The following is a 20,654-nucleotide window of genomic DNA, read 5'->3' as shown; positions in this document are numbered from 1 at the left end:
TCGACACTTTGTCCTTCTCATACCTTATCCAATGATTGTACCCTGACTACAGCGCTTTTGGCGTCATGTCATTTCCCACATGATTCACCCAGTCTGAGAAAAGTAGCATCGAACATCCCGAGAATCCTGTGCCTTCTTCGTAATCCATCAATTAAACCGTCTATCTTCTTATATGCGGCCACCGAATAGGCTATGTATTGTAATGTTTTTGGTCGTCATGTCGTTGGAATTCGGCTGGCCCATGTATCCAACATTTGGTCCATCAGTCTTTCCGTATCCAATGCTTGACTTGATCTGTCTCGACACGGTTGGCTGGACATCACACTGGTGGTGAATCCAGCTGACCAACATCAGCACCATCACCAACAACATCAGCGTCGACTCCATCACTGTTACCAGCATGATTATTCTTTACACTCCTCCCATCGACGCCAGCACTGTGGTCAACACCAGGTTCTCCGTTTTGTTCTTCCTGTTCCTGCCTGACCAGATCTTCATCGACCATGTCTCCGAAATCGCCGTCCTCGAAGAACTTGCGGCCCTTCAGCGCATCGGGCAAATATTCCTGCACGACCTTCCCGCCGACATATTTCGGATTATATTTATATTCCCTTCCATACCCGAGCTCCTTCATGAGCCTGGTCGGCGCATTCCGGAGATGGATTGGGATGGGCAGGCCCGCGACGCCCGGCTCCTGCTGGACGGCATGCATGGCATTATTCAAGCTGCGGTAGACGCGGGTGGATTTCGGCGCCAGACACAACGCGACAGCCACGTGGGCCAGGTTGATGCGGGCTTCGGGCATGCCGATCTTCTCGGCGGCCGTGTACGCGGCGGTCGCGAGCGGGAGCAGACTCGGGTCCGCGAGCCCGACGTCCTCCGAGGCGATAACGACCATGCGGCGCGCAATGTACAGCGCGTCTTCGCCGGACTGGATCATGCGCGCGAGATAGTAGAGTGCCGCGTCCGGGTCGGAGCCGCGCACGGCCTTGTGGAACGCAGAAATGGTGTCGTAGTGCTGGTCGCCCGCGCGGTCATACACCAGGGTCTTGGTCAATGCCTGTTTGAGCTGCGGCGTGGTCATCCCCGGATGGCGCGACAGCGTCATTGCCAGTTCGAGCAGGTTGAGACCCGTTCGGGCATCGCCGTCGGCGAACGCGGCGAGATATCTAATCAGTTCGTCATTCACTAGTGCCGGGGACGGGTTGTATGTTTCCTGTTCCGTCTCGAGGGCGCGCGTGAGGATATGGCAGATGTCCGCGTCGCCGAGTTTCTGGAGAGTGAATGTGCGACAGCGCGACAGGAGCGCGTTCTGGACCTTGAACGACGGGTTCTCGGTCGTCGCGCCGATCAGCGTGACGTGGCCGGCCTCGACGGGACCCAGGAACACGTCCTGCTGCGACTTGGAGAAGCGGTGGATCTCGTCGCAGAAGATGATGGTTTTGCGACCTGTGAGGGCCAACTCGTTGCGCGCTTCCGCAAAGATCTTCTTCACTTCTGCCACGCCGCTGCTGGTGCTGTTGATCTCGACGAAGCGGCTGCCGACCATGCTGGCGATGACCCGCGCGATCGTCGTTTTGCCCGTCCCCGCGCCGCCCCAGAGAATCATGCTCGGCACCCGGTCCTGCTCGATCAGGCCTCGCAACACGCCGTTCGCGCCGACCAGGTCCTGGCCGCATACGTCGTCGAGGGTCTTGGGGCGCATGCGCTCGGCTAGCGGTGCGACCTTTTCGAAGGCGTTGGGGGGTTTCGTTTTGGGTCTCTTGTTGGGAGGTTGTTCATGAACAGCCGCTCCATTGCTAGATTGGCCATCGTTATGCTGGGTATCTTTGTCGTCCTCCCTCTTCACTTGCGTAGTATGTCCGTTGGAATTGGACTGTATTGATGGGCCGATCAACGTCTGCTTTTGCGTCGATGGGAATTCTAACGTCCGCTTCGTCGATGTCTGGCCGGCAGGCTGTGTCGATGAGAAGTCGAACCCTCGTTTCGTCTGACCATTGCTATTCGCTTGCGCTGACGAGGCATGATCAAACGATCGTTTCACCGCTGGTGTTGATGCTCGATGTTCGCTCGGCGACTGTAGCGGTACAGGCTGGGACGAGGAGAAGAAGGACGCAAATGACGAAGGTCCTGCGCCGTCGCGCCTCGTGCTGGCGCCGGGTGTCTTGAACAGCGGGGCGACGGCCGGTGAGGATACATTTCCGCTGGGATATCCGTTCGCATTTTCGTTGTGATTGGTAGTAGTGTGGGTGTTGTTGTTGTCGGTGACATTCGTGTCCTCAACGTGCTCGACGCAATCCGAGTCGAGATGGGCGTTGATATTGGCTGCGCTCACCGCCTTGCCGCAGATAGGACAATTGACCATCTTGACGCCTCCATGCTAAAGGGGACTGTGCGCAGCCAGGGAGAAAGGTCGACGTATATTGCAAGACTGCTCACAGCTTGACACGGATACGGCAGGCCAAGGGTGGGATGGAGAGGGTGATGTGTTGATGTCGAGCGTCACTTTATCTACTGGGTGCGTATAGTATAGAGAAATAATATATCATGATACAGCACGCGCCACGACACTTTACGCGTCAGGCTGCCGCCGCCCCGCCACTTAAGCTTATAACCTTGATCAAACCCCGCGACGAGGCTGAGGTGCCCCTTTTTTAGCACTGACATGTTCTTAGATCTTGACCGCACTGTGCACACACGGTCCTCCACGAGGAAATAATAGTATGCTTACCTACCAGCATGCTTCTGACCTGTACTTCTATCTACTGGAGCAACCCGTGTTCTTTCTCGGCCTTCTACCTATCGACATAGGGATCATTATCCGTCGAACGCACCTAGGGGCGCATCGATGATCTGTATCGAAGCAGGCGCAGTCATCGTACCTTGTCTTCACCTCTTGTGACTACCACGCAACCATTTTCGACCAGTCACTTGCAAGGCTACCATTCACTTCTGAGAAGAGTTCCCGGTTCCAATTGTAAGGCCCTGGGCTTTCCGAATTCTGTCTTGTTCGATCTGCCTCTGCCTCAAAGCCTCGACGTCGACAACACTGCTCCTTCTCCCCTGGTAGGTACTTTCCGGGAGGGCGTTGAGAGCGTCTTCTTCAGCATCCAGCTCTTTGAAAGTATACCAGAACAGAAACATGGCGACAAAGCTGAGACAGGCGATGATAGTGTACAGCCAGATGAACAGAGGGTCTTTGGCCAAGGGGACGAAAGCTTGACCGATAGCGCTGGAGAAGGCGTTGGTGAACCAGAAGATGCCGGTGATGAAGGATCGCATGTTCTTGGGCGCCTTGGTGAAAGCGTACTCTAGGCCCGTGATGGACGTGAAGATCTCGGCGAGGGCAATCAGCACGTACGCCGGCGTCTGGATCCAGACCGACATATCCGGCGGCCCGAGCTCGGCGATACAGTCGCCGTCAGTGGCGTGATTGCCGCAAGGAGACTTGACATAAATGTAATGCTGGATGATCGCGGCCACCATCATCGAAATAGCCCCTATGCCGAAGCCCACCGTGATCTTCTTGATCGGGGTGAACTTGATGCCCGCCCGCAGGAGCGCAGGGTAGACCAGCTTGTCGCAGATGGGGATGAAGATCAGCAGCGCAATTGGGTCAAGGTTCTGCACCAGGTCGTTGGGCAGTCCGTTCAGTTTCATGGTTCCCGCCTGGGTCACCAGGTTGTTGGTCATCTGCGAGTACGACAGCCAGTAGATGGGCAGGAAGGTGAAGACGGCACAGGCTGAAATGCCTCGGCGGACCTCGTCGACCCACGCATCATCGAATGTCATCCAGGATGGTTTCGAGGCCACGTTGCTTGGCTTCACGCTGTTCCAGAACTCATCGGAGCGCATTCGCCTGATCAGCGTCTTGGGGTTCCAAGACCCATTGCGTTTCAGGGCGAAAATAACCAGATGCGTGCTCTTGGAGAAGACTGAGCCTGTCGGTGGTCGTCTTACGTACCGGTGTCGGCACCAGATCATGATGAGAGGCGTGAGGAGGAACAGGATGGTCGGTAGGAGATAGGCGAGCCAAAAACCAACGTATTTCTCCTAAAAAAACAGAAAAAGTTCAAATGTTAGTCTGACAAAGCCTTCCAATTTAACAGCGTGCCATTTAAAGGTACACTGCATCCCCGCAAGGCTTATTTCAATGAGAAACATTGCCTCTCGGGAGCAGAGAGCAGGAAAGGAAAAGGTTAAACGAACCGCGTAAACCATACCTAGATTCAGCGCGTTAGTATTGAGATATAGACACCAAGGAGGAATGGGGTCCCATACTGATCTGCCCTGCGAGAGCACCAACGTTAATCATGAAGTAGTACCGTACATAGATACGTGAGATTGTCATGACTGGGTCATGAATGACCTAAAACCTTGTGTCAGCAACAGCCAGCGGGGAAACTGTTGACAAGAGAAGTGAATGTCACAGAATGTTCGAACAGTCAGAAACTTACTCTTTCACCACTCTTCTCGGTGATTACCACAGCCCTTGGATGTTTGTCTTCATACTGTTCAGCGACGAGCGGGGAGATATTGCACTTGAAGAAGCCGACACCCATGCCAAAGAAGATCAATCCGAGACAGAAAACGCCAATGGCAACGTCCGAGTGCTCAATAACCCCTGGGATGGCCGAGATCAAGATGATGATATGTCCAAAGGTGGCGATTCCGATGGCGACGTTGATGGTCTTGTATCGACCCCAGTAAGTGTCTGCCAAGTAGCCGCCGACCATGGGCATCAGGTATGACCAAAAAGAGTTGAACAGAGTCAGTCCTGTCGCCGCTTGCGTTCCGTAACCCAAGGCACCCGCCTGGCCATCAGTTCCGGCCTCTCCAGTCTTCGAACCGGGCGGTAACGGCCAGTTGATGTAGTTGTTGACTGGAATCCTCTGGCGTTAGCAACACAACATCCCTCCTTCCTATAGAAGTCTGGGTCGAACTCACACACGACGATTGTGCCGTAGTAGGCGAATCTCTCGCACAGTTCGACAAGGCCGATGGTGTATATGATCCACGGGACATGTCCTTGTGTGCGCCTCAGCGTTTTCCACTCCTCTTCGCTGGGGTACTGTTCTCCATTGGGCCCCACCAGGAGATCAGACGAGATCTCGGAGTCAGAGGGGTGAAGGGCTCCTTCCTTGTCGTACTCCTGAGGTTGTTTCTCGTCAACGTACCCTTTCTCGAGGGCGGGGACTCCAGCCTTGGCTATCTCCCCCGACTCGAGGTTCGCAGCGCCAGAAGACATGGTGCTCCTGATCAGAGGGTATTCCAGTGGAGAAAGAGCGGCAAAGACAGAATAGAATAAAGAGAGAGAATCAAAAAGATGCTCACCAGCGCTGGTCAAGGGAACGTCGTATACATGTAGGGACGACAAGCATGGAGTGGATGGGCGACATGATCCCCAGTGCAACCCTGAAGTTGCACGGAGCATACTCTCCTACCACTGACTTACCTGACCTCATAACCACCGCTGATGGCCTGACCGGGATATCAGTCAAGCACTGGTTCTTGCTGCTATCGTCCAGTTGGATGCACTGCGCGGAGGATGATGTTGTTGGGGGTCCCCTTGCCCCTCCGGTCTGTTACACGAACACTGACGCGAGCCTGGTCCAATAGTAGCGTCCGCAGCGCGGAGCGGGCCAAGAACGGCCAAGAGACACCAAGGCTGAAGCCCCCTACTAGTTTCTGGGATGCTGCTGCTTGGAGGCGACGAGCAGTTCTTGTCCAGCCATTCGGTTGCTTCCATGCCACTAGGGTTGGTAACGTTACTTCTGTGGTATCTTGATAAAGGCTTCGAAAGGACTCCTATCCTCTGCCGACCTCCCTAGACGAATCAACCAGGCTTGGCTGGTCCTCCTGGTCGACCTTATCAAAGGTGCCATAACCGTCATTTCGTACACGTTGCAGTTGCCCTATTGGATATCCATGGCTATCAACGGTTGATGCCCGGGGTTTCATTCGACAACTACCTGAAGTCAGGAATTGCTGTTACCGTGATGTTCGCCCATACCATTTTTGTCTCCAACCGGGGACTAGGATTGACGCATGAAGGGCCCCTACGTCGCAATACAAAGGCTCGGCATCCTCCCTGAACCCCGACGGCAGTCATCGGTCCAGACTGACATCTGTTTTGCGATCTGCTATCTGGCATGCGCAAGTCTTGTAACATCAGATATGTGTAGGTGTGGAATACCCAATATAGATAAGCCTGACCATATCACCATGTACCAATCACGTTTGTCCTGCACTGACCAGAAGCGACAGTTGTCGCATGAGAACGTACATTCGGTTGCATGGCATTTTCTTGACATTCGACTTGTGTCTGATCCCGGAGCAAAACGGCGACTGCAATGTGACGGATGGCTTCCGGCCGGTCTTTTGATCATCGAGATCCCTCCGAGCTGCGACCGTCAGAAGACCCAATACTTGTGCTGTACTGGAGCAAATTCAGGATAGGCGGGATGTAGGTAGCAGAAGATACTGTATTTACCTTGTCCTATTCTACTCACGAAATCACCCTGCCCGCGCCGAGCACGCTGCATCGTAGCTGCAACGATGAGGAGGACAGACTACAGGAGATGTTCTATCTCTTCGGTGGCTGGGTGTCCAACGCGTGGTTCACGATTGCATGTACTTCTTCAACCCTCTCAGTCTTTCCTTGGCGTGCTCCAGCACATCATCATTCTTGCAAACGGCGAACCGCATCCAATCCTCGGCCAAATGTGCCCGCTCGTCTGTGTAGAACTCCGAAGGGGGAATGGCCGCCACACCTAGTTCGACGATGATGAACCATGCCATCTTGAAATCCCTCGGTCGGTCCTTAAGATGGTCGGGGAAGTCGTAACCGTCGGGCAACTTCACTTTGGACAGATTGGCGAGCACGAAATAGCCACCTTCTGGAATGGAATAAGGGATGTTGAGCTCGTCAAACACCTGACAGAAACGATCCATCTTGCCCTTCATTTCTTTGACCGCGGCATTCCAGAATCCGACCTTGTCGGCCTGCTCAAAGCCAATCGCGGCGGCTTCCTGCAGAGGAGAGACACTGGAATAGCAGATCCGGGTGTGAGCCGCGGCGACGTATTTGATCAGGTTCGGAGGCCCGATCAGATATCCGACCCGCCACCCTGTCGCGTAGAAGTTTTTGCCTGCCGAACCCACGGTCAGAGTGGTCTGCGCCAGTTCTGGAGACAGAGTCGCCATTCGAGTGAAAGGGACATAATATAACCGATCGTAGACCTCGTCCGAGAGAATGATGACTTTATATTTGAGGCAGAGCTCGCCGATCCGTGTCAGTTCTTCCTTGCTGAGCACCTTGCCAACGGGGTTGTGCGGCGAATTGAGCACAATCATCTTCGTCTTGTCATTAAAGGCCTTTTCCAGCTCGTCAAAGTCGATGGTCCAGTTTGCGGCCGAGGACGTCCTTTCCGCGCCATCTGCCGGAGGGTGCATCGGAACGTATCTGATCACGCCGCCGGGCATCTCAATGTTGCTGATGTATTGGTCGAAGAAAGGTTCGAAGATGATGACCTCGTCGCCCGGCTCGATGAAGGCCATGAATGCGCTGAGCATGCCTTTTGTGTCTATTAGTCCTTGGTCTTTGATTTCAAGCTGCCCTGGAACCAACCTTCATTGGCTCCCGTTGTGATGGTCACTTCAGTCTCCGGGTCCAGCTTCCTCCCAAAGAAGGGGGTGTACGCATCCGCGATAGCCTTCTTCAACCTCGGTCTTCCCTTCGTCGGTGAGTATTGGTTGCACTCTACCCGGTCAAGGGCGCTTTTCGCCGCGTCGAGGATGAATTGAGGAGGGTTGTACCCACTGTGCCCAACACATTAGCCGTGGATGTCTTGGTGCGCTGCCCGGACAAGTGCCTTGCCAATGCTGCGTACTCACAAAAACCCTTGTCCCATGTTCACAATCGGCTGAACGGGAGAGGCAGCGGCAGCCTCATTAATAATAGACCACACATCCTGCTTTTGATTGGCGACGCGCTGCGCCGGGGCATATTTGGTGGACATTCTGAGAGAGGAGAGGGTACGCCGATGGATCGTGGACCGACTCAACCAAGGCAGATTGGAGCAAGAGGGGAGTTCGGCTCGCGTGATGTGACGGGACGCAGATCGGATGGCCGCTGTGGTTGTCGAATAGCTCAGGTTCATGAGGACAGCAGACCTGGAACGTGAGTCAACAGGGACACGAACATGCTACTTCTATCTCATCGGCCTTCGTATCCAAATGAGAGTTCCTCAGCGGAAGAGTGCGATATCTATCAATTGGCCAGTCAGAGACGCAGGAAATGATGCGAGATCGGATTTGCAGATGATGACATCGCGTTTAAAGGGCGCCGAATGCGGGACGAATAAACGTCGAGGCTTTTTCTCCTTTTCTATATCACCACGACCACCGCATCTCACATACAGACCTAGACATATAGGCATATAGGCATATATGTGCAGTCCCTAGGTAGACATCAACCCGACTTATATGTCAAGTGTCTCGTTTCTTACACGCAGGCTGAAAGACAGCGCAAATCTACACTGCGATTCTTCCATATTTATCATGCGGATCATGTCCATCTGGTCGTCAAGGCGGTCGTAGCAAGAGTTAAAGCAATCAGCTCAACGCCGCCCATGCAATGTACTCCCATATCCCAAGAGCATTCCCAATGATCTTGGCCTGGCATTATGCTGCGTCGAGGCTGTACAATCCTGCTCACGCCTTCTTTTTAATAGGTCTCGGAAACCCCAAATATCAGCCCACTCAGGCGTACCTAACAGTGTTCGTTCGAGGAGCGTCTCCCCAGCCAGCGTAGGCCGGAGGCGGTTGAGAAGGATACCAACCATTCGGGGGAGCGGGTTGCATCTGTACTGGAGGCGACTGCCAGGCACCTCCGTACCCACGATCTCTCATCTGCGGAGGAATCTGTGGCCCGTCCCATCCTGACGATGGGTTGCCAGGTCCTGCTCTCCTTCTCGGCCGGCTTGTCGGCACCATCCCACCCAATCTCTTGCCTCTGGGCCGTCTGCAGGCCCGCACGCAGCAGCCAAGGATGGCAAGAAGAATCAGCCCACCGATTGTACTGGCCAGAGCAATCACGAGGGTTTTGTGGTCATCGATCCACGACTTGACCTCGCCACCCACTGAGCTCCCACGACAAACGCCGTTCTGACAGTGTCCACCACCACCACAGGGAGTACCGTCCAAAAAGTTCTGCTGCATACTATAGCAGACATTTGGTCCAAAGTCGGGGCTGGCACAGCTCAGGGTGCAGGTCTGACTGTTGCAAGCGTAGGTATCGTTGTTGGAAGTGTAACTACCCATGAGCGTTCGGCACTGAAGATCACGACTGGTGCATTGGCCGCTTGCACATTCGAGACCGTTGCCACAATCAGTGCCGTCGGGTGCGGTCGTGTCCGCGGGGCAAGTACCATTGGTTCCCGAGCAGGTCTCCTGAGGATCACATTGGCTCGTACTTGCACGGCAGACAGTTCCCGCGCTGGCAAACTGGCAAGAAGTCGTGCAGCACCCTTCGTTCCCAGGGTCGCATACGGCGCCGTCGTTGAACTTGCATGTGGTAGGATTGCAGCAAGAGTTTCCGGCACAGCCTTCTTCGCCACCGCAGTCGCAGTCCTCGCCCTCTTCCACAATACCATTACCGCACTGATTACCGCTGATAGTGACCACTCCTTTGTTATCTGTGAGACAGGTCGACTGTACAGAATTGCGACCCAGAGCACTGCAAATATTGCCAATGGAGCAAGGGGAAAATCTCGTTATGTCGGATGATGAATAAGGATTCATCATATACTGAGCGTTTGCATCGCATGTGGTGGCGGACAGTGGGCAGCATTGACCGGAATTGACTGTGTTGGCATCCGCACAGGTGCTCGAGTCACAATCATGCACCGCGCCAAATGTATGGCCGGTTTCGTGCGCAAAGACTTGCCACTCGGTCGAAGTCCTTGCAACGACGTTGGCTCCCGTAACGCTTTGGGTTGTCCCGTTGGTGTCTTGCTGGTCGGTGGACCCATGGTTGCATAGTTGCCCCAGCCATGAAAGACCAACCTCTGCACCAGTGTTGCAGGTCGTGAAGAGCGACCAGTAAGCATTGTCATCGCCCCGTTGCCCGCGCCATTGCGAGAAGAGGTTCAGGCGTTGGGTCATGTCAGTGCTACCAGTGCAGCCGATGTTCCAGGGAGTTTGGCTGCTTGCGGTGCCAGGACACTCGGCTTCCGAGACGGTCAGATTCCTCAGTCCTAGAGTGATGTTGAAAGTCGATTGGTAAAGGTCGGATGCAGTGTTGACCTGGGTGATGACATTTTGTCGTAGGCTATCTGTCGAGTTGAAGCTGGCGGTATAGCCACAGTCGGTGGCCACACCGAGCAGGGCGACCTTGCGGGTTGTAGGGCAGCCGGCCGTGCTACCAATCGTCGACCTGAGATTGACACCGGCTGAATTACCATTCCCCGCGCCGCCGCCATCGATGTTTTGGCGCTTTCCGAGCAGGTTGGAAAAGGACACTGCCCCCCAGTAGCCAACGTCACGCTTGAGCGTCAAGTCTCGGAAGATTGGATGGTCTGGATTCGAGTTGAACTCCAGCTTGTCCGAGGCACAGGTCAGCCCAGCACTGCGCTTCAGCTCGGTATGTGTTTGTCGACTAACGTCGGAATCTCGCCAGACAGCCATATACTCGTCATCGTCATCCTCGAGGTCCGGGTCCATCAGGTGCTTGGTGGCCATATAACTGGACTTCATTTGAATGTGGTGGTGGTTGCCATTGACCGTAAAGGCGCCTTCGAACAGAGGGTGTACACCGTCTCGTCTTACCACTATCCGAGCCCACCCAACATACTCCGACACTCCGTCCGCATCGACCACGAATGCCTTTCCCTGGTACACTTTGTGGTCCTCGCGTGCCATCTTTTCCGCGTGTTTGACATTGCCATGTTTGTCGAGAAACTCAATATATGAATCTTCATGAAGGATATCGTGGTTTGGTTCGAGACTGAGTCTAACATGTTCGGAGTTCTGGTGCAGGTCGAAGGTGAGGTCAAAACTTGAGTAGGCATTAACCCTGTGCGAGGGCGAGTGTATTCGAGGATGTTCAATTAATGACAGATAGTTTAATGGGCTTCTCGATTTTGAGTGGGCGTCGACTGTAGAGGTGAGGAGAAGCCATGATGCCACCACGACAGCCAGATGTTCGAAGAGGCGCATGGCGCCTGAGCAGACAAGTAGTCACGAACACAGGTCAGGAGGGTGGCATGAGAAATGAAGATGCTGAGTGAGTATATCGAATGAACGAACGGCCACAGGCAAATCCTTGTATTAGTCGGCCTGTTCTTTCCACGGAAGCCTCGTGAACCAGCGCTCTTGTTGCAGACCTAGGACGGCTGAAGAGTGCACGTAGTCCGGAATGTAGCGTCCACAAAGGAGAACGACGGCCAATGCTGAAGCGCTTGGAGAGATATGGCGGAAAAGAGAAATGTGAGACGAAGATCAGAGAGAGCGAGCGGCTGTCGTCTGCCCAGGCGGAGTTTGCAGACGCGCTGAGCAGTCGGCGGTATCCGTACAAGATGCTAACGCTACCTAGTAGATGGTCGTCGGTGATGTTGATACCTGGTACTTATGCTGACGGTGAAGGAGGGAGGGTTGCCTTCCAGTGCAAGACAACCAGAAGTTGGAACCTGCGCCGGCTGCAGTCTGGCGGCTTTGCGCTGCACTGCCGTCCGCTGTAGAAGGAATTGGCCTCCAGTTCGGGGCTGAACTGACTAAACGCCGAGAGGAGGTTGACGACGTCGCCAAGAGCTGTCCCACTCCGAGACGCCCAACTGCGACCGCCGGTTGCTACTAAAGTAGCATCTCTCACACTAATATACTAGTCCCAATTGATTCTCGACTACCATTGGTGGAAAGATAATCTTGGTCCACCTCTGGGCCCTGCTAAGTTTATTAAGGTTTCCACTTGATCATCACCAATGCATTGCCCTGCAGTGCACCTAAACGGTACTCTGTAAATACAGAGCAGCAGTATAACAACATTAAAGCCCGCCCCAGCAACAGTTTCTGACTTACAATCCTCTATCAGGTATACCTTAGGCCCCTTCTCAGCAAAGGTCTCGCGTACTTAGCTAATATACAGAATAGTTGATACTACAGGTATCTAGGTGCACACGGGAACAATCTCTAAGCTGTGTCCTCAGTCTACGCCGTATACAGAAGTTACAGAACATACCTATCTCCTCAGCTAGCACTGCAGTGCGTTAGATGGTAGGATGGAGTTTTGCCCAGAACAACGCCACTACACAGCCTCACCATCCTCCGGCCGCCACTGGACACTCCTCTACAGAGACTGAACCTCCATGACCAATGAATCCACCTTGTCCAAGGCAGGGCCGGATCACCAACGATCCTTTCAACTTTTCTTGTCCCGGTTTCCGGCTTGGGGCCCTCCTAGTAGGGGAAGCATCTCGTCTCGGGAACCCCGGCCATAGCCTCTCCCTGCTACCACCACTGTGCTGGCTTGCTGGCGCGCTGGGTACAGATGGGTACAGGTGGGTACGGAGTGATTATTAATGCTTATAACGAGTACTAGTACTCACTGAGTCAGGGCATGCTGGGTCGATCCCGTTGCTACTGTTCCTCTGTTTCACAAGACTTCAGCCTCTGTTCGTATGTTAGCCTCAAACGTTCATGACACGATAGGTATCATTCTCTCGCAATGCGCACATCACTGTGAGAGTCGTTGAGGTAATCTCGTTTTTTATCAGTCGTATTCCACAACTATTAAAGTGGTCGCTAAGATCAATAAGGTCGTTATTACCTATCAGTTGTAGAGTACACAAGTACATACTGGGACTGTTGTCTCGGCCCTACGGAGTTCTCTTCCTCCATCGAACCTCACTTAATCCACCGGGTCGGCTGGTATTCGTTGTCCTGCTTAGGCGCCTGTTTCAGTCTCGACCCCAGGCTCTCTTCCGCCCAAGCCCCCGGCGAATCTCTTCTTGATTTTGCTCATTCCGATCTTCGCTTCATCCTTTGCGAACTTGACATTCCGCGCGGGCGTCCACTGCGACAATCCGCGATGTTTACGATCTTCTGCTCGCTTCCCCGCCTTTTTGTCCCATCTAGCGTCCTTCTTGGTCACGGGAAGCACGGAATCTGTCGAAGCTTCAGTCATGGTGGTGTACTTCGTATCGGTTGTCATCGTTGTATCTGCGCTTGGACGGCCAGCCTCGTCATGTGTCTCCTCTGTCCCGTTCGACCGTGTCGTCATTGAATGGGCACTCATTGCCCCATCCGGGGCGCTGCTGGCATCGGTTATGCCCAGATCGGATGACGAATCGCTGTTCCCATCGTCGTCATCATCGCTTGACGGGTTGTAAGGATCATGCGGAGGGTCATCCACACCGGGCTCGGCAATCTTTTCATGTTGCTTGTTGGTGTATGCTCTCGGGTCATGGCCGAACGCGCCAGACCATTGTTCTGGCGATTTGCTCAGCCACTTACTTCGCTCATCCTCCGAAACGTCTTGCTTGAGCACATCTCGACCTTCAGTCAAAGAAGCTTCGTGCAATTTTTGAACGCTTTCCGGCACCTCCGCCTCGATCACCCGCTCGCGAACGCCCTCAGTCAGGCAGGCTTCCCATGTCTCGAATGTCTCGCGCGTGTCATTATCCACCACAAAGTCCCGGTGCGATTCATCCATGCCTGCCTTGAAGCGACCACGGAATTGCAATCTTCCGACCTCCTCCAGGTCTTCTAGACCCGGGTCCTTGAAGGCACGGAGATTCTCGGCTGTGATGTAGTTCTGCACAATCCGGCTTCCGTTCTTCGTCTTCCAGATGGGAATGTCGATCGGGGTTTCCTGATTGTCAACCAGGTTCTGTAACCAGATCGAAGCGTACGCCGCTGCACCACGTTTGCCCGTTACATGGAACTCGAAAATGACAGGCGACCGATATCGGTACTTGACCGGAAGGCGTACATGATGATTGTTTTGCGGAGACACATCCCAGTAGACGCCATCACCCTCTTCACTGCTGTGGCATTGCGTCCGAGAAACCTTGGCCGTGCTACCGCCGGTACGGAGCTTGAGCTTGGTGTTGGCCGTCCAGCCTTTGGCCACGATCTGGTCCGAGATGAACTCGAATGTACCAACGTCCCAACCAAGCATGTTCGGAGGAAGCTTGAGCTCCACACTTCGGAAGAGAACTGAGATCCTGATGCGGCCAAAGCCAATGCCGCCGTCAAGTGGATACCATCTCGTCACCTGCGAGCTCGTGGTGAGAAGGTCGGACAGACGCAGAGGCACCACACCCAGGATAGGGTCATGCTCGCGATTCCGCTGATCACGGACAGTGACAGTGACCATCCCGGATCTCCAGTCACGCATGAATCGCTCTGTGCCGGCGTTGAAGATGGGCTTGCTGCTGACGGCCTTGGCTCGGGTACGGTAGACAAGCGCGTCATTGAAAAGAATGGTACAATACGAGGTCGGCAATCCTGTTTCAGTTAGAAACATTCTTCCTCTCTGGATCGCTGGGCATACTCACTGATAGATTCCTCCTCGGTGGCCTCACCATATGGTTTGGCCGGCTCAAACTCTTTACCCTTTCTGTTACCCTGACTGCCTTTGATGTTCTCAAGTTCCAAACTGACAATCTGGTGGACAATCACGCTGCAAATGCCGCTTGGCCACAGAGGATCGGGAGGTGTGTGTGCCACGGCATCCGAATCTTCAGTGTCAATCGTGCCTTTTTCATCTTGAAACTGGGCGTTGTCTTGCAGTTTCAAGGGCAGGTTCTTGTCCTTACCATCGGTTCGCATGGCAGGGCGGAATTTAGGTTTGCCAAAGTACCCAACTTCCCAGTGCAACTCGCCGGGCATTTCTGTGCCATCTTGCACACCAGCCAGTTTGGAGATCTGAGGATACATCTTACCCGGATGTTGAATCATCTTTTGCATCGACAATTCAACTTTACCCACCATGTCATCGGCTGAATTGCGATCCGAATCCCATAGCTCAACGCTGAGCTGTTCGTCGGCCTTGATCAGCTCCGGCGTTACCAAAAGTGCAGCTGTCTCCTCAAAGACCGGGTTAAGATCATCGCAGATGACACGAGTACAGTACATCGGCTTGCCATACTTGGAGAAGGACAAGTTAATGTACGGATCGCTTCCGCCGTATTTGCTGCCTCGGCGATCTTGCTTGCTGAGCCCGATGGCACGATGAATCCGGATCCACATGACTCCAATCGCTTGAGTGTCCTTGGTGATGTCATCACCTTGCAGCATCGACTTCAGGTCCAGTTGCATCGACTTTGGAGCAACATACATGCTGGCAGCTGCTCCGATGGCATAGTTGACAAAATTCGAGATCAGAGGCAGGTTGAGGATGTTAACCCCGTACTTGACCATCGGAATACAGCCTGCCTGCACATGAGGGACGCCCATCAAAGTGAAAGTCAGGCTCTTGGCGAAAGGTGGTTCCGGGGTCATCTGCAGCCGCAGGCGAACCGTTCCAATCAGCTCTTGGAGCTCGACGAAGATGGGCAACGGTACGCCGATAACTCCTTTGACGCCAAGGTAGAAGACAAGATTCATGTGAATGTTTCTCGCTTTTGAAGAAGCACTTGCTCCGGCAGGTTTGGCATGGTAGGCGAAAGCAATCTCCAGGTTGTAATAGTCACCGCCTTCTTCGTCGGCAGCAGCCTCTTGAGGGTCTTTGGTCTTCTTGTTCTCCTCATGAATACTCTGTTTCAAATCGCCCACTCTGGAGTCGGGTAGTGCACGTAGGCTAAGAATTCGGATGGGATTGTTTCCTTGATCGATTTCCGCGACTCGGACATTGTTGATGACGCCAGGAACAGACGCTTGCATGACGTCCTCCAAGGTGTCTGCCACGCCCGCAAACATGTCCGGGTTGATTAGGCCCCAGACCACGCCAAGGAAGGTGTTCATCCACTCCACTGATTCGGGTAGGAGGTTTGCGACCGCCTGCGAATGTTAGCAGTTCCTAGGTGTCGATAAGAGTAAGAGACATACCGTTTCTCCTCTCGTCTGCTCGCTGTGCCACTCGACTTCTCGCCCACTCCTCACCACCTCCTTCATCCATAGCCAAACGCCGGAGGCAAGACACATTCCCAGGGGTATCAGACCCTTGAGTGATCCGCCAAACATCTTACCAATAACCACAACCGAGGCCAAAATGGCAATGCAAAGACCACCCGCCCGCTTCTCGAGCATTGCGAACATCGGTTCATAGCTGACCGAAGGGGTAGGGTGGAACAAGATATTGGTCTTCTCGCCATGGATGGGGACATCGGAGGTGCTTCCTTCAGCGATCGGGTCCGGAGGAGCTGTGATGTCTTGCTTCTCTTTGTATTCCGGGTTCGACTGGGAGTGCTCTGTCTTAACAGGCGTAGGCTTGCCTAGGTTGGCATTCGGAACTGAAAGCTACCAGGCTGTCAGTTTTCTGTTTAGAAAAAGAAGGCTGCAACAGTGAGCCACCAATCCTTACCTGAGGATTGTCTGCCCTCGCCATATACTCCTTGCCCACATCTGCGATGACGATTTCGTTGCCAGTGACCGGGTCTGTAACAGTTTTGCCATGTTCATGGCGCTTCTCGTTTTTGTGAGGCGTAGCTTCATTAGGATTGGCTGCGCGCTGGTTCTGAGTGTGTGAATCGATGTCCTTGTCTCGATCGGCCTTGTCCTTGTCGAGTCGTGCAACAAATTCCTTGATGTTTGGGATTTTGTTCGTGCCACTCCAAGGCTTCCCCGACTTCTGCTGCTGGGCCTCCATGGGCACAGTGTGGGAGGTACGGCGTTGCTAGCTGCTCGAAGGGGCTTCGATTGGGGAGTGGACGGCGTCACGAGCGCATACCACGGTTTACAACGGCGACCTCCTTTAAGATGAACAGCACCAAAAGAAAAACGGAAAGACAGGCAGGTACTGATAGAATAGATGGGATCAGTAGGATTAGGAGAGAAGGTTTAAGCAAAGAATCTTGGACATTAAGGAGAAGCTGGGAGATGATGGATGCCAGTGTCCGGCAAGAAGAGGCCAGCAGCTTGTTTGACTTCGAAAGTACCAGTGACGTAAGTGTCAGTTCCACCGCAGCCAGCTTTCATCACTTACTGCAGTGCAACTGTTTGAGAACTGCGTTTCAGTGCCTCAAAGAAAACGGGGCCCAGATCAGCAACTGCTCAACTGCACGAAGGTGCCACACACACACAAGATACACATATAAACACCCACCCGACTGGACAACATTGATTGATTGACTGACACACAGGTATACAAGTCGCTGGCGGATAAGATCTACTCTGTACAGAGAAAGCCGAGTGACGCCAGTGCCATGAAAATCATCCACCAGACTCGCCGCTAACTGCAATCAGATCTCGACATCAAGCCACAAACGCACCAAGAAATGGAGATGTCAAGCCCGTTCGGCCCACCACAGTTGGAGCTTATGACGCCAACCGTCCTTCCCCAGTCATCAAGATCAAGATCGACCTCGCGTCTCCGGCAAAGGCCGGTCTCGTCAGTACTGGCTTGATGCTGGCGACAGCGAGCATGCGAGCCTTCCACAAGACTGGCAGCAAAGAGACAGAATTACATAAGCAGTGGTCGTGGACAAATACTCTGTACTCCCTGTCCAAGTTGTGGAATCACACCAGAATAATGATTATGAGCTTGAGGAACTTGCCCACACTTTCCTTCCATCCACCCGCGTCTCTTGAACGAAGCCCTCCTGGTCAAGAACTACAAAATCCTGCGGGTGTCTGGAGGTAGGCTAAGGGTGGGTGCCATAACAGATGGCGGTCATCTAACCAACAGAAGGCGGTCATCTCAGTACCACCCGGGTTAGATGACCGCTATCTGTTATGGCACCCACCCTTAGGCTGCGTCGTGTGCCCCTTTGCAGGATTGAGGAAGGGCCCCGTGGTAATAGGACAAGTCCTCCGTGAAATCGCACGCTCCTCAATCACAAGCCAAACTCCTAGCAGCAATTTAGCATACCCCAGAAAAGATCCGGCTTGATCGCGATCAAGAAATAACCCACGTCGGTCTAGTGGTACTGGCTAGGACATTATCATTGTGACATATCGCTGGACATTGGTCTCAGTTGAAGCTCCACGTCCAAACCTCAAGAGCTGGGCACTTTCTGGATCCCTCAGTCTTGCTGGTTTCCGACCTCCTTGCATGGTGCTCGAGCCTCGCACGCCAGTCACTGATATCGGATCGTGGTCCCTATGGTCACGATCTCTTGACATTGCTCCTGAATAGGTAGGCACTGATGGGACGGTCGCGGGCGTATTGGCTGGAGTTTGGCCATCATTTCGCATTGAGGCGATTTCTTCTGCACTTCGCTCGCGTCGAGAAGATTCATGCAGACCTGTGGATGTGACTTTTCGAGCGTACAACTTGCGCAGCTGCCACAACTGCTCTAGCTGAGGCTCGGGGATTCCCTCCATGGTAGGGTTGCCGATGATGTGGAAGACGCGTGTCAATGCGGCCAACGGCGCGCCGGACCACTCTCCTGGCCCCTTGAAGGGACCTAATCCCGGTATGAAGCTCTTATCCGCATGGACAGGGAAGAAGTCACGTAGAGTATAGCGCCAGTAAAGGCCTCCAGCTGCACGATGTACCAGAGGCAGCTGCACTTTCCACATCACTTCGCTTCCTTTTGCGACTTGATCTTAATGAGCTGCTTTCGGCCGACGACGGAACAGGTGGTGGCAGCATTGCAGCCGAGGGGGGAGGAAATACAGAGGCCGAAGCATCAAGCCACCCTGTAAAATAAGTGACACCGCCAGATCTTGGTAGGGGCGCCCTTCACAACCTCAATAGGCGGTAGTACACCTACGTTGGATGAGAACGCCTGTTGTATCAACCTTACGGACTGCTTGCCTACCAGGTAGGTACCTATATCATTTTGCGGTGCCACTTCATTAAGTTTATATAAGGTGGCTCGGCATCTGAGGGATGATGTGACATAATTGTTATTCGCTGGGGAAGAATTTGTCAAGTTTATTAGATGCACCTGGAGGTGTGGAGGTGGCTGAAGGGTTGATGTTATTTTGTTAATGCTTATACTATGTATTAAGGTCGGTTTTTGATGCAACAAACATTAGTACCAAGAATATACGTTTTTAGGGACGGCGCCAGAGCAAGTCGAATACGGACAAGATGGACCGAGAGTAATAATGATGGAGTGAACAACCAACGAGGCGTTTGTGGACACTGGACGATACATCTATCTTTGACATGTCTTCGCCTCGCCCCACGAGACGGACCTGTAAAAGCGATACAGCACCATCTCAAGATTACAGAGTGCTGTGAGGTATGCAAGCAACCACAGGATGGTTATATCTGATTGTTTGCATTTCATTGCATCAGAATACCACTTGGGTAGGTGGGTATGTAAGAATTTGCAGTCATGGCCATTCATTGAGTCGCTGCCTGATCCAGGTGTACGGCTTTCTCTACAGATACATCAGATGCCGGTGGCTGCCCATGCGTGACGGCTTGAACTCCCACAATCGTGGCTTCTGTTCCAACTTCGAGGTCAACCACGGGCGGACCCAGCTCTGCGGTCCATTCCCACCTCCTCTTTTTCCGCTTTGTCCTCCGGGCGGATGTGCTTCTCGATCTACTGCGTCTCCCTCGTGTCCAGTCCCCCTCATCGGCTTCAGAAGAAGTTACAGACTTTCTCTTCCGCCTCCCACGTCCAGTGTATTCATCTACTCGAACCTGGGTCTCCCTAAAGCCTTTGTTGCCATCTCCTAAGGGAGTGCTGCTCTCCTCCTCAAGCTCAGACGAAGATGACTCGTCATCGGACGAGCTCAGGTCTGCATGGCATTTCACATATTCCGTTGTGACGATTTCCTCCTCCAGGATCACCCGGAACGTCACCTTCTTTGTCGGCGGAAAGAAGACACGCCTCCCTGAGATTCGAGTGGACGCATCAGCCGAACAGGCGGATGGTCGACGAATATCCTTGGGTAGAGGACTGTTCTTCAAGATTGATTGCAACCCGAACGGTAGATTGAGGCTATATGGTTGCCCTGGGGATCTCGCTGTGGCAGACAGAGGATGGCCCGCCGGTTTCCGCTGCGTCACTGTTGCTGGCGACGAAATCGTAGAGACCGGCGATGGGCGGTAGACAAGGTCGAAAGTGTTGGCAAAAGTATTCGAACTAGTCGGCGTCATGGTCACACCCGTATTGACTGAAATCCGACTGGTGGTGCTCGCATTATAGTTGACCGTAAGACCTGAAGTCTTCAGAGACAACTTTGGCCTGTTACCTGCAGCCATGGTACCCAAGGACTGGACACTTTCTCGAGAACAGGCAGACAGCGTGCTGTCCAGGACTGGTGGAGACTGAAGGTAGGGCGTCGGAGAGGGGCACATTGCTCTGACAAGCATGGTCGTGATCTGTGTCGAGCACAACTTTGATGACAGCAATCGTTCCCTTCCTATTGCAGGGAAAACTCATGGATGGTCCACTTCAAGAGTCTTTCAATGCTTGTGAAGCCGATCCGGTCTTTGAGGCAAGTCCACGGAAAGGAGCGTCCGTAATGTTGTGTCCATTCGCGGGGCCGCATAAGCACAGAAGGGAATGAGTCCACCTTCAAATAGA

General features: G+C 53.5%; 7 protein-coding genes across 7 annotated transcripts; all 7 read right to left on the bottom strand.

Annotated features, from left to right (window-relative positions):
* Positions 1 to 319: 319 nt before the first annotated feature.
* On the bottom strand, positions 320 to 2,365 carry A1O1_00534 (ATPase; the record flags this gene model as incomplete). Its single annotated transcript, XM_007721452.1, has 1 exon — positions 320 to 2,365. The coding sequence occupies one exon, from the start codon at positions 2,363 to 2,365 to the stop codon at positions 320 to 322; it is 2,046 nt and encodes a 681-aa protein (XP_007719642.1).
* A 581-nt stretch (positions 2,366 to 2,946) lies between these two features.
* On the bottom strand, positions 2,947 to 5,248 carry A1O1_00533 (POT family proton-dependent oligopeptide transporter; the record flags this gene model as incomplete). The annotated part of the gene is made up of 5 exons (XM_007721451.1): positions 2,947 to 4,053; positions 4,210 to 4,223; positions 4,282 to 4,369; positions 4,458 to 4,882; positions 4,948 to 5,248. The coding sequence occupies 5 exons, from the start codon at positions 5,246 to 5,248 to the stop codon at positions 2,947 to 2,949; spliced, it is 1,935 nt and encodes a 644-aa protein (XP_007719641.1).
* A 1,373-nt stretch (positions 5,249 to 6,621) lies between these two features.
* Positions 6,622 to 8,021, bottom strand: A1O1_00532 (uncharacterized protein; the record flags this gene model as incomplete). Its single annotated transcript, XM_007721450.1, has 3 exons — positions 6,622 to 7,577; positions 7,631 to 7,821; positions 7,897 to 8,021. 3 exons carry the CDS (start codon positions 8,019 to 8,021, stop codon positions 6,622 to 6,624), a joined length of 1,272 nt encoding a protein of 423 aa, XP_007719640.1.
* Positions 8,022 to 8,763: 742 nt separating this feature from the next.
* On the bottom strand, positions 8,764 to 11,220 carry A1O1_00531 (uncharacterized protein; the record flags this gene model as incomplete). The annotated part of the gene is made up of 1 exon (XM_007721449.1): positions 8,764 to 11,220. The coding sequence occupies one exon, from the start codon at positions 11,218 to 11,220 to the stop codon at positions 8,764 to 8,766; it is 2,457 nt and encodes an 818-aa protein (XP_007719639.1).
* Positions 11,221 to 12,943: 1,723 nt separating this feature from the next.
* On the bottom strand, positions 12,944 to 16,810 carry A1O1_00530 (uncharacterized protein; the record flags this gene model as incomplete). The annotated part of the gene is made up of 4 exons (XM_007721448.1): positions 12,944 to 14,508; positions 14,559 to 16,002; positions 16,051 to 16,461; positions 16,526 to 16,810. The coding sequence occupies 4 exons, from the start codon at positions 16,808 to 16,810 to the stop codon at positions 12,944 to 12,946; spliced, it is 3,705 nt and encodes a 1,234-aa protein (XP_007719638.1).
* Positions 16,811 to 18,093: 1,283 nt separating this feature from the next.
* Positions 18,094 to 18,651, bottom strand: A1O1_00529 (uncharacterized protein; the record flags this gene model as incomplete). The annotated part of the gene is made up of 1 exon (XM_007721447.1): positions 18,094 to 18,651. The coding sequence occupies exon 1, from the start codon at positions 18,484 to 18,486 to the stop codon at positions 18,094 to 18,096; it is 393 nt and encodes a 130-aa protein (XP_007719637.1). The 5' UTR covers positions 18,487 to 18,651.
* Positions 18,652 to 19,459: 808 nt separating this feature from the next.
* On the bottom strand, positions 19,460 to 20,329 carry A1O1_00528 (uncharacterized protein; the record flags this gene model as incomplete). The annotated part of the gene is made up of 1 exon (XM_007721446.1): positions 19,460 to 20,329. One exon carries the CDS (start codon positions 20,327 to 20,329, stop codon positions 19,460 to 19,462), a length of 870 nt encoding a protein of 289 aa, XP_007719636.1.
* Positions 20,330 to 20,654: the final 325 nt, after the last annotated feature.

The sequence above is a fragment of the Capronia coronata genome (assembly GCF_000585585.1).
Source record: "Capronia coronata CBS 617.96 chromosome Unknown acBCG-supercont1.1, whole genome shotgun sequence".
NCBI lineage: Eukaryota > Fungi > Ascomycota > Eurotiomycetes > Chaetothyriales > Herpotrichiellaceae > Capronia > Capronia coronata.
Note: the sequence above shows the minus strand (reverse complement) of the source record. Positions and strands in the feature narration are given on the sequence as shown.